This window comes from Macrobrachium nipponense, chromosome 13 (assembly GCF_015104395.2).
Source record: "Macrobrachium nipponense isolate FS-2020 chromosome 13, ASM1510439v2, whole genome shotgun sequence".
In the NCBI taxonomy this organism is placed as follows: domain Eukaryota; kingdom Metazoa; phylum Arthropoda; class Malacostraca; order Decapoda; family Palaemonidae; genus Macrobrachium; species Macrobrachium nipponense.
This window is the reverse complement of record NC_087206.1, coordinates 78,752,169-78,764,227: the sequence shown is the minus strand read 5'-3', so window position 1 is coordinate 78,764,227 and position 12,059 is coordinate 78,752,169. Positions and strand designations below refer to the sequence as shown.

The 12,059-nt window shown below is 40.7% G+C and overlaps 1 protein-coding gene across 1 annotated transcript in view; it reads right to left on the bottom strand.

Annotated features, from left to right (window-relative positions):
- LOC135225371 (protein misato homolog 1-like) overlaps positions 1 to 12,059 on the bottom strand; it is a 104,020-nt gene that overhangs the window by 30,084 nt on the left and 61,877 nt on the right. Inside the window, exons 5-6 of the mRNA XM_064264702.1 lie at positions 11,105 to 11,236; positions 10,825 to 11,003 (exon numbers count right to left, since the gene is read on the bottom strand). Of these exons, the coding sequence (XP_064120772.1) occupies positions 10,825 to 11,003; positions 11,105 to 11,236 (311 nt within the window). The remainder of the gene's footprint in view (positions 1 to 10,824; positions 11,004 to 11,104; positions 11,237 to 12,059) is intronic.

The window sequence follows — 12,059 nt, the reverse complement described above, 5'->3', positions numbered from 1 at the left end:
ACTTAAATTTCTTGTCCATCTTGGACTCTAACAAGGAAATGGTTTTGGGATCAGAAACATGGGATACCTGGTCTGGAGTAATTGGTACTGAAGTTGGAGGACTATCAATAGGTGAAATATTCAATAAAAGTGGAGAAGGTAGTGATGGTTTGTTTGCCTCTGAAGGCACGGGAGTTGTCTCTACTCTAGTTTTACTACCCACTCTAAGAGCTGCTTTCCTTTTCCTATCTTTGTCCATCTTATCCAAATGAGCTTGAAAAGTCTTCCAACCTTGTTCATCTAAACTACGGCACTCATCACAAGTTAATTCCTTGCTACAGCACTGACCCCTACATTTAACACATTTGGAGTACAGATCATAACATAGTTTAGCTAATCTAGTTTTGCAACCACTGCTGCAAAACTTAACTGAAGAAGAACTAGCATCAGACATCTTCGTAATAATTCATTAATAACTAGGCAGCTAACTGATGAAGCAAAAATGCCAGCCAATAAATTGTACATCACCAAAAAGAAAAAATCCACAATGGCGATGAAAGTCGACTGCAACACAAACCACCGGTGTTACCCCGTGGCCCGCAGAAAACGAATTGAAGTCTTAAGCTCAGCAGTACCAGGCATTTCCGAAAGTGGGCGGGATCTGTATCACCTACACGAACAATGGCGCTACCGCCGCCAGGAATTTGAATTTTCGACTGCCAGGTAAGAAAGCGTACAGCTAATGTAATTGTTTGCTAAGTCACTTATGTGAAATTGAATTTACCTAATCCTGTAGATGGGTGCCCCAAACTTTCCCTTGCGGCACCAGTAAAGAGCCTCAAAAGAGTCTAAAGCAGGAGGAGACAAGGAAATCCCAATTTAGCTTGTCTAGTCACAAAGCAAGGTTTGCAGGGATCCTGACATAGGCAGGAAGATCATAGGCTGATCTGTGGAAGACCACTGTCAGTTTCAGCTCAAGCTGCTGCAATCCCAGTCTGAACATCTTAAGAACTAACTTTCTTTGGATTTCATGGGCATTAGCAACCTTAATCACAACTTTGCTGGTGCAAGTAAGGATTTTAAGAACTTCTTTATGAGAGCACAGGGCCTTCAAAGACCTTTGCAAAAAACATACACTTATCCATTTTTCCAGATAAATTCTCACTTTTGCTGGTGTTAGGTCCAACCTGTACCAGCAGATGGACAGGCTCAAGCACAGGCTGATGAGTTGAGTGACAGTTCCTTAAGTCCTATACAGGAAGATGACATGATTAGACAAATGTTGAAATACCTCATAAGTCTGAGGCCTCTCTGTGAGCCCAGACAGCAAATGGAGTCAAGACATGAGAAAGTCACCCTCTTAATCAAAATTCAGTACTATTGAAAAGCTCCAACAGTGCAAGAGAAAATAGGCAACTGATAAAATTTTTAACATAAAAGGGGAAAACACGAGTACAAACATGGAAGAGAGAAAATTAGAATAGTAAATGCATCAAAAAGCAGTCCTTAAAAAGAAAACACAATATAACTGACTGACGAAAAGAACAAGAAGGACAAGGGAAAATGCACTGAAGAGAATTTTTCTAAAAACCGGAAAATAAGCAAAGTAAATAAAGTGTAATGTTCTAAAAAAGAGGAAAATGGTATGAACATCTGCAAAGAAGATACGTACTATGAGCAAAAGGGAAATGAAAAAACTTGATACAATTAAGTTAACCCTCTTACGCCGACTGGACGTATTTTACGTCGACATTTTTTGTCTCCCGTGTGCCGACTGGATGTATTTTACGTCGACTTACAAAAGTTTTTTTTTAAATTCGCGGAGAAATACTTATAGGCCTACCAGCCTAAAACTTTTGAATCACGCGCCTTGGGGGATGCTGAGAGTTTACGGATCAAGGTGTTGTTTTGTTTACAATCGTTATGGAGGCGCGCAAGCGCGAATTTCTTTCTTGCCGCACTAAAAAGTATCTGTGACACATCTCGGAAATTATTTCGTCACTTTGACATAATTTTTGTACCATTGTAAATTAGCCGTTACATGAAGTATTAAATATGAAAATGTGCGCATTTTGATTTAGAATACAACAATAAAATACTCATGATTGTAGCTTTTATCAGTTTTGAGATATTTTCATATAAATAACGATAATTGCCAAAATTTCAACCTTTGGTCAACTTTGACTCTACTGAAATGGTAAAAAAACGCAATTGTAAGCTAAAACTCTTATATTTTAGTAATATTCAATCATTTACCTTAATTTTGCAACTAATTGGAAGTCTCTAGCACAATATTTCGATTTAAGGTGAATTTATGAAAAAACTTTTTCCTTACGTCCGCGCGGTAACTCTTCCGAAAAAAATCATACATGTGATTGTGGTAATGTTTGCACCATTTTAAAATTAGCCGTTATATAAAGTTTTATATATGGAAATGTGCGCAATTTCATGCACAATACAACTAAAAACAACCCATGGTTGTAGCTTTTATCAGTTTTGAGATATTTTCATATAAATAATGATAATTGCCAAAATTTCAACCTTCGGTCAACTTTGACTCTACCGAAATGGTCGAAAAACGCAATTGTAAGCTAAAACGCTTATATTCTAGTAATATTCAAGCATTTACCTTCATTTTGCAACAAATTGGAAGTCTCTAGCACAATATTTCGATTTATGGTGAATTTATGAAAAAAATAACATTTTCTTTACGTCCGCGCGGTAACTCTTCTGAAAAAATCATACGTGCGATTGTGGTAATGTTTGCACCATTTTAAATTAGCCGTTACATAAAGTTTTATATATGAAAATGTGCGTAATTTCATGTAGAATACAACAAAAAATAATTGAAGGTTGTAGCTTTTCTCATTTTTGAAATATTTGCATATAAATCACGATAAATAGAAAAAAACCACGTTCGGTCAACTTTAACTCTACCGAAATGGTCGAAAAACGCAATTGTAAGCTAAAACTCTTACAGTCTAGTAATATTCAGTCATTTATCTTCATCTTGAAACAAATTCGAAGTCTCTAGGAAAATATGATATTGTTATGATACAATAAAGTTTGTTCATACTTACCTGGCAGATATATATATAGCTGTATTTTCTGAAGTCCGACAGAATTTAAAAAACTTCCGACACACGCAGTGGTCGGCCAGGTGGTTAGTACCCATTCCCGCCGCTGGGAGGCGGGTATCAGGAACCATTCCCATTTTCTATTCATAATTTTTATTTCCACTGTCCCCTGAGGGGAGGTGGGTGGGTACTTGATTATATATATCTGCCAGGTAAGTATGAACAAACTTTATTGTATCATAACAATATCATTTTGTTCATGAAACTTACCTGTCAGATATATATACAGCTGAATCCCACCTTTGGAGGTGGGAAGGGACAGAATAGAAGGATTTTGGGAAACAAATGCATGCAGATGATTTACATCTTGGTTCCACCTGTTAGCATAGCCGACTTCATGATTACTGTCACCCAAGTCTGCTTCTGCTTTACTAGAGTTGCCAGCGAGGTAGAGACCTATAAAGCTGGTGCACTCCAGATGATCTGTCAACGGGGGCGTGACCACAATGTGGCTAGACCATATTGACCATACCATGAGGGCTAAGAAGTAAAATAAATATATATATATAAATATATATATCACCACCTGACCAACCTAGCCAAAGTTAAGGTGTGTTAACTAAGGCTTAAGAGTTAAGAAGTCGCCGTTGTCGGCGACTCAACAACTAAATTAAGAGCTCTTCCTAACCATTTTCTACAGGATAGGATGAGTGGTACTTCTTGCCCCCAAGATTGTGTCTGCAGACACGTATGGCCCTAGCGAGCAGCAGATCTCATATGCCATCTTCACATCTCGCAGGGAGTGTGAAGTGAACACAGAGTTGCTTCGCTAAAACATGGTACTCAGGATGTTGCTGAGTGCCATGCTCTGTTGAAATGCTTCCGAGGCCGCGCCCTCACCTCGTGAGCATTCAGATAAAAAATTTCAAATCTTTGTGCAAACACAATGAAGGAGCATTTTGAAAGAACTCCTTAACACTAAAGCCAGGGTGTTCTTCGATATGGGCAAGTCTGGTCTTTTTCAGAACACTGCAGATTGCCCGAATGACTTCGACTTTCTTGAGTTTTATGTAGATAAAACTTGAGAGACCTGACAGGGCACAGGACTCTCTCTGGCTCCTGCCCACTAACTTGTGCCATCCTTGCTTCCAAGCTCCTGGCCCAAGGACAAAACGGGTTTCCATCCTTAGGCCACAACGAAAGGCTTAAAGAGCACACCGCCTTGTGTTCTCTAAAGCCAAAACTTGTGACGATGGCTTAAAATCTCACTAACCCTCTTTGTCGTATCTAGGGTGGTTAGAAGAAGGCCTTCCTGATCACATGCAAGAAGTTAACAGGTAGGAGAGGTTCGAATGCTTTGACATCAAGAACTTCAGACTACGTCTAAGTTCCATATTGAAAGCTTCGACCAGTCAGACGAATCAAGGACAGCAAGGCTGTACCCTGAAGACCATAAGACACTATTCTTCGCTGAAGGATGAGTGTCTGGACTGCCTGGGCGATTTAATCTAAGCAAACCTTGGGGGGTGTATCAACGCAACCCAACGTCGTCAGCGAATCAACTCCTGACTCGAGCTTCTGGTGCCCGGAGAAAGGAGCAAGGAGCAAAAAGGCGATTCAGTCCCGAAGGAAGAATGCCTGACAGTCCAACCTGGTCTCATGTTACACGATCATCGGGGGTGTATAAACGCAACCGACTTCGTCAACAAGAAACTCAGGGCTACTATATGTCGCCTGATCTCGCACGAGTGTCTGACTCCGAGAAAACAGGCGAGACAAAAAGTAGATGGTGAGCGAGTTTCGAGATTCCACAGAACTCAAAGATCGTGAAGGGCTTTGTTGTTTGACAGACGCAAATCTCTGAGCCCAAAGGCCGTCAACAACATATTTGCGTATTCTTTAATAGTTGTGACTGCCAGCTTATCCCATTCAGACGGAAATGGAAGACGGTAATCTTATTCCTGTCAACATCTCGATAGTCTGAACGTTGTCAGACTCAGAGCGGAGAGGTTATAGGTACCTTTCGAGTTAGAGTAGACCGACTCTCTCGGAAAGGTCCTGGAAAGTGAACTAGGAAGGATGTGACCTCTGTGAATCCAGGATCCTGAAGGCCAACATGGGGCGATCAGCGTCATTGTCGCTCTCTGTGACGTCATAAATCCTTATTACATTTCCTAAGCGATTGAAAAAGGGGAAAAGAGACTAAACATCCATCCCCGTTTAATATCATAGGATGGCGTTTAAATGGTACGATCCCGGATCGAGAAAACAGCAGAGAAGAAGAAGCCTCTTCGTCCTCAACATATCGAAGAGAAGAATGAAAGGGCGTCCCTAAATTCTCCACAACTCTCAACTTACTTCAAAAGAAAGATTCCACTCGGAAGTCAAAAGTTGCTGCCGTCGATCGAGACGATTCGTACTGACTTTTGCAATCCTACGCCTGTTGTTATAATAGGCTCTTTCTCGTAAACTCGAGCAGGGACCGAGAGACGATACTTCTTAAGATATGAGAGAGCTGTGGAATATCAGAGTTGATGTGGACCACTGGTTCCAAAAACTCGTTTCGAGACTGGAGGACGACCGAATTGCATTTACTTCTTTCAGATTAAGATCCAGGACATCTGAAACACTATCCAGATGTCGCCGGCACCTTCTTTCTATCATGACGCCCACTGAGAGATGTCAGAATAATTCCTAGATCTTGAATAATATTTCAGTTTCCCGGTAGGAAAAAACTGTGGTCTGAATTGCAGTCTATTTGGGGAAACAAACTTCTTCAGGAAGGAAATGGTCCCCAGCAAGCTCATCCATTCCCTCCCCGAGTATGCCTACTTCCCTATAAGGCTGCGCTTTGCCTAAGCAGGAGAGCATATAAAAGTGCAATGTTGCGGTAGACTCGTAGTTCTATACCGTGCGGTAACGAGCACCGAAAGGATTAAGAGATAACTCTGTTGAACATAGTAAGGCAAAACGAATGCAACGTTTATTCATTCACGTAAGAAATCCCCTCAATCTTAGGCTAAAGTCCGTGATTGTAGGACAGAGATACAGTTAGTCAGTCAATCCCGCAGGAGAGACGTAACCGCCAGCACAGAGATACGGTTAGTCAGTCAATCCCGCAGGAGAGAGAGACGTAACCTACAGCGCATGACAGCGCACGATCTGTTACTGGCTCGGTTGGAGGAACTTGGACAGTCAGACACAGCAGCAGCCAGCAGCTTACGAATGTCGTCTCTTAACTTTATGTCTGGGTTGCCAGCTACCCTATTCTACAAAGAAATAGGTCCGTTATTTTTGAGCAAAAAGAGACTCTCAAGCTGGTATATTTAAGCGAAACAGAAAACGCTAAATATATAGATGCGTTTGTGTCGTCAGAACACTACCATACAACGGTAAAAGATAAATCGGAAACTCCTGGAAGGCTGCAGGGAGTGACGATTAAATGTCCTTAAAATAATAGACAATAGACCTCTCGGTTGCCATCCGAAGAGGTAACTACAGCAAGCGTGTATGACTTGAACCAACCAGTAGTAAAATAACGCAAGGCAAAATATTTTATTATATCACAATAAAGTTTGTTCATACTTACCTGGCAGACATATATATAGCTGAATTCGGAAATACAGCTACATACATATCTGACAGGCAAGTTTTATGAACAAAACTTAGAGAATCGAAGCAGACAGCTCAAGCTTCTTATGTTATTGGACATAAGCGTTCATTGACGTAGTCTACAAGTCTATTTCTTGTACGAGTCTGCGAATGACGAATGAGAGCTCTTCCGAATCTTGTCAATAAGAGCTTATTCGCTTACGCAATATAAGTTAAAGAGATGTTTGTCAATGAGAACTAACCCATTTACGGGACAAAGAGATATTTTGTCAATGAGGGGATACCCACTTACTTGACACAACGATAGTATATTGTCAATGGGGGAAAGTCACTGAATTGACAAAACGTAATCCAGGAAGTCGAGCATTTTATTTTTTCCCATTCCCGTCTCAAACGAGAAAGGGGCAAGAATCCTGTTAAGAGACAGGGCTTACGGCAGGTAGAACGACGATGTTCAATTCGGCAGCGTATTCCCGACTAGAAACTAACAAAATCTATCATCTGAAAACCCCTTTCAGATGGGCTAAAAAGCTTTGCAAAATTATCCTGTGGAGGAGGAAGAAAAACTCTCCAACCAGCTTCCTCTCCTGTATCACAACTAATGCCTGCTAAAGCTTAAAATTTATTGGCAGTATGGCAAAGGTGGCAAAGGAAGTCCTGTCTTGCGCTTTCCTGAAGAGCGTCCTTTTGATGAATGCCTTTGCAAGAATCCTACTGAACGTCGCCGAGAAGTCGAGCCTTTACATAACCCGTAACTGCCTTATCACAAAGTCTTGACTGCGGTAGAGAAAACGAGATCTTCCCTTGAGCTTTCCTTAACTCCATCCACCTTTGCGAAAAACAATATAATATTGACAGAGACCTCTTGAATTCACGAAACCCGAGGTCTTGCTGGGTTTCGAAGAAGAAGTTGTCTGTTCACTTTAAGCTTCCTCCGAAGAAGCCACAGCTTACTTCACATTCTTGAGGCTCAAATCTTAAACAAGAGCTTGAAGTTGAAGAGTTCAACAGAAGCGTTCAGCCAGGATACAAACCTGGTGTGCGCTGGCGCGCGCTCGGCGTCCAGTTGCGAGGACGCTCGGCGTCCTGGCGCGCGCTCGGCGTCCACTGGCGCGCGCCTGGCGTCCATCCGAGCGTCCCGTTCAAGCCGAGCGTCAAAAGAAGCGTGCAGAAAAGCGTCACGCTCCTGACAGGCGTCAAAACAAAAAAGCGAGAGAAACTGCTTCTTTTCATATTTCTCGGTGGAAAGACGTACACGTGATCAGGCGACGTTCGCCTTCTTACTTCTCACTGAAACGCATAACGAGAGAGTGAGGGAGGTTGTGAACGACGTCCGCTTCTCTAAAGCTTCTATTTAGTTAGGGGCGCGAGTCCTTCGAGATTCGTGCACGTGCACGATCTTCCGCAGCCTGGGAAACGTCAACAGGTCCTACCGAAGGGACGCCAGATCGATGTGGGTTCCCCGTAACCCTCCTTCGGCTTTCGACATGCCCTCTCCCTGGTCCTGGGAGTCCGACAGAGGTCCAGGCATAGAGGCGTTATGGGGCGGATCTGACGTTCCCTCCTGACGAGAGAGAGGACGTGAAGCGTCCTCTTCTCTAAAGCTTCTAAGAGGGCGCGAGTCCTTCCGAGAGCTCAACCCTTGCAGCGGGGAGGACGCCTCGGAGGAACGAGAAGCAATCCTTCAGGATTCGTGCACGTGCACGAACTTTGGCAGTCTGGGGATTTTCATCAGAAACTGCCGAAGGCACGCCAGATCGGTGGGGGTTCCTCGTAACCCTCCTTCGGCTTTCGACATGCCCTCTCCCTGTGGTCCTGGGAGTCAAGCAGAGGTCTAGACCTAGAGGCGTTATAAGGCCGATCTGACGCACCCTCCACTACACAAGGGGGCACTGTCACTGCACTTAGCCACTTCACTATTGCTCTCTAAAGCAAGCACTTTCGATTCTAAGTTACGAATCGAAAGAGTATAAGAGAAAAGGGCAATAACCTCTACAGACACTGTTTTAGGGCCCGAAGGCAACATTACAGGGTTAGGAGTAACAATAACAGAAGTAGCACTCTTCACAACAATGAAGGAGAGCGATCACCTCTCGCAGACATATTCATACCCCGTAGGCCATACTATAGGGTTAGGCAAAATAAAGTCTACAGGAAGGTTAGCAGGTTCACTACCCTGACTTATGTTTACTGATTAATTGCGTACATACGAATCATACTTTTTCCTTACGGAATTAGACATGTTTACTGATTAATTGCGTACATACGAATCATACGTCTTCCTTACGGAATAGACAAAGTCTCACACTCCTTACATGACAAATCTCAACAAAGAAGCAAGACCCAAACCCCTCGTGCATACCAAGTGCGGATCTACCGAAGCTTTCGGTAGCCACATCCTATCTTTGCAGACAACCCCCTCTGAAACTAGCCTAACTAGATTCAGATATCTTATGCAAAAATGAATCAAATTCAAATCAATTTAAGATAGCGTATGCCTAGCCACAAATCCAAGTAAATAAATCAAAAGACAATTAGGATACTTAGCGGCAATGAAGTTTCCAAAATCCTAAGACGGAGGTACTGAAAACAGGTGTTTTCAGCACCGGCGACAGAAAAATTATGAATAGAAAATGGGAATGGTTCCTGATACCCGCCTCCCAGCGGCGGGAATGGGTACTAACCACCTGGCCGACCACTGCGTGTGTCGGAAGTTTTTTAAATTCTGTCGGATTTCAGAAAATACAGCTATATATATATCTGACAGGTAAGTTTCATGAACAAAATTTAGATTTATGGTAAATTTAAAAAAAAATCTTTCCTTCCCTCCGCGCGCGGATTCTCCGCCACAAATCTCCGAAATGCGTACGTACCATTCTCGGAATATTTGCTCCGTTTCATATTAGGCATTTCATAGAGTTTTATATATGAAAATGTGCACAATTTTATGTAGAATAAAACGAAAAATATTTGAAGGTTGTAGCTTTTATTATTTCCGAAATAATTGCATATAAAAAATATATATATAAAAATTTGACATTCGGTCAACTTTAACTCGTGAGATATGGTCGAAAACTGCAATTGTAAGCTAATACTCTTATAGTATAGTAATATTCAATCATTTGTCTTCATTTTGAAAGAAATTGGAAGCCTCTAGGACAATATTTAGATTTATGGTGAATTTTTGAAAAAAATATTTGTTTACGTCCGCTCGTTACGAATTCATGCATTATTTTGTGATAATATTTTCTCTGTGTTGCTTTTATCGTTTTACAATGTGTTATATACCAAAATGATCGCAATTTAGTGTACATTATAACGAAAAAAAAGTAACTTGTTACCTTTAACCGTTTTGCTCACAGCGCGATTTGAATACAATTATATATGAAATTTCGTTTTTGCGCTATCATATATCGCATTATTTATATATGATAATGATATTTTTTTTTCATTTCTGATGGTTGCATACTAAACTTCACCCAATGACAAAAAAAGGAGTCAAAAATGAACTCTTAATCTTGAAAACTAAGCGCGCTGTGATTTTTTGAAAAAAATATTTTTTCCACTTCCACGCTCACTCTGAAACACCTCCGGCACACGGGAGACAATTTTTTTTTTACCGCTTCGGCGTAAGAGGGTTAAGAGAAAAGCTGTCTTTGAAAAAGATCAAAAGGCAATAGTAAATTCCGCAGTGACGGCAATGAACTTTTAAAAAAGTTCTGAGTAAATATTGCCCTGAATGCATGAAATTAGTACCTACCTTACAAAAAGGTCAAAAGTCAAGAATAAATGCATTACGGGAAATTGTCTTAGAAAGGTTTAATGGAAAGAGTAAATGCTCTGAAGAAACAGTTACAAAAGGGCCAAAAGGCAAGAACAAATACTGTAAACCAAAAATTTGTTCCAAAAGAGGGTCAAAGGATGAGATAAATGTATCTAAAAATTTTTATGCAAGAGTAAAAAGTATGAACAAATTTCTTGACAGTAAAGTTGTTCAATGGCAATAATAAGAAAATAACAATAGGATCCCTTGTTAATATTGATAGGCAATGAGTAACTGAATAATGAGCGTAGGGCATGACTAGAATAGTCATAATTTTTCCTTTATGAAGCTGCCTCTTGAAGAACCAAAAGACAAAACATTTTCTAAACCTACCTTATAAGACGTGATGATGGAATCCCTCTTATTACAGTCACTTCACTGAAAGCATCAACTTTGATATCTGTACCTGGACTTAAAGGAACACGCAGAGGCTGATTTCCATCAGAAAGCCACTCCATCAAGTAACTGTCGCTACTTAACCCTAGAGGTAGAGATAACGTGCTGCCAACCACCTGTAAATACAATTTCTTTTAGCTGAAGTACAAGCATCATGCACAAGCTCTGATCCTCAATCTTTGCTTTCATTTTGAGAACATAAAAATTCAAGTCTTACCGGTCGATCAGAAAAAGTCAGCAATTCTGTAATGTTCCGCAGGGGCAACGGTGAAGTTCTTAGACGATATGACAAAGTTGCTGTATCTATGAAAGATGCTAACACACTACTACTCATGTAAGCATTATCTTCCTGCAAACAGAATTTTTTTACAATTAAAATCTTATCATTTTATCAATAAATTTTTGATTAATCAGATCAGATCTATAAGATATATTAAAATATTTTCTGAAAAGCAAAGTAAAACTGAATTTTTATCTATCAAAACCCATAACTTTTAATGTCCTTTACACTGTCATAAAATATTCCTGACAACTCTCAAAAGGAATGAGTGTCCTAGCCTTCAGACTTACATTTGAAGGCATGTAACCACTCTCAACTGGAGATTCTTTTAGTTGCCAAAGTGTTCTCTATAATATTAGCATGGATCAGCACATCCAAGGTCTGAATCCGATTCCTCCTCCTAAAGTTTTCCTGACAGTACTTAGTGACTCAGATGCCCTTTAGGGCAATACTATTTCTGCATTCCTCAAACCATGTGAAACCAGATGATATATACTTCACAATTTAAATAACCAAAATTGTTGACTTATTGGATATTACTCCCACCTTATCTGACACATGCTCCTCAAAAGTTTCTGGAGGCCACAGAATAGTTTCCCTTTTCTTTATGAAACAGTTTTTGTACTGTGCAGACCAGATACCCACTGTCTGAAAATGTAGTCAGCTAGGTCCTCAGCCCTTTGTGAAAGCAACAAAAAGAAATGAATTTCTGTCACAGGAGCAACCACTTCCTTTCCTGAGATTCTGCTTCCACTGTAAATCTCCTATCAGCTTTCATGACCTGCATAGCTGCAAAAGCAAAGTATAAAATCTTAATCAGTAGTAAATGATCCTCTTCTCTAGAAATATATGACCAATGAGAACCTGACATAGCCTGTCACAATGTCTGACT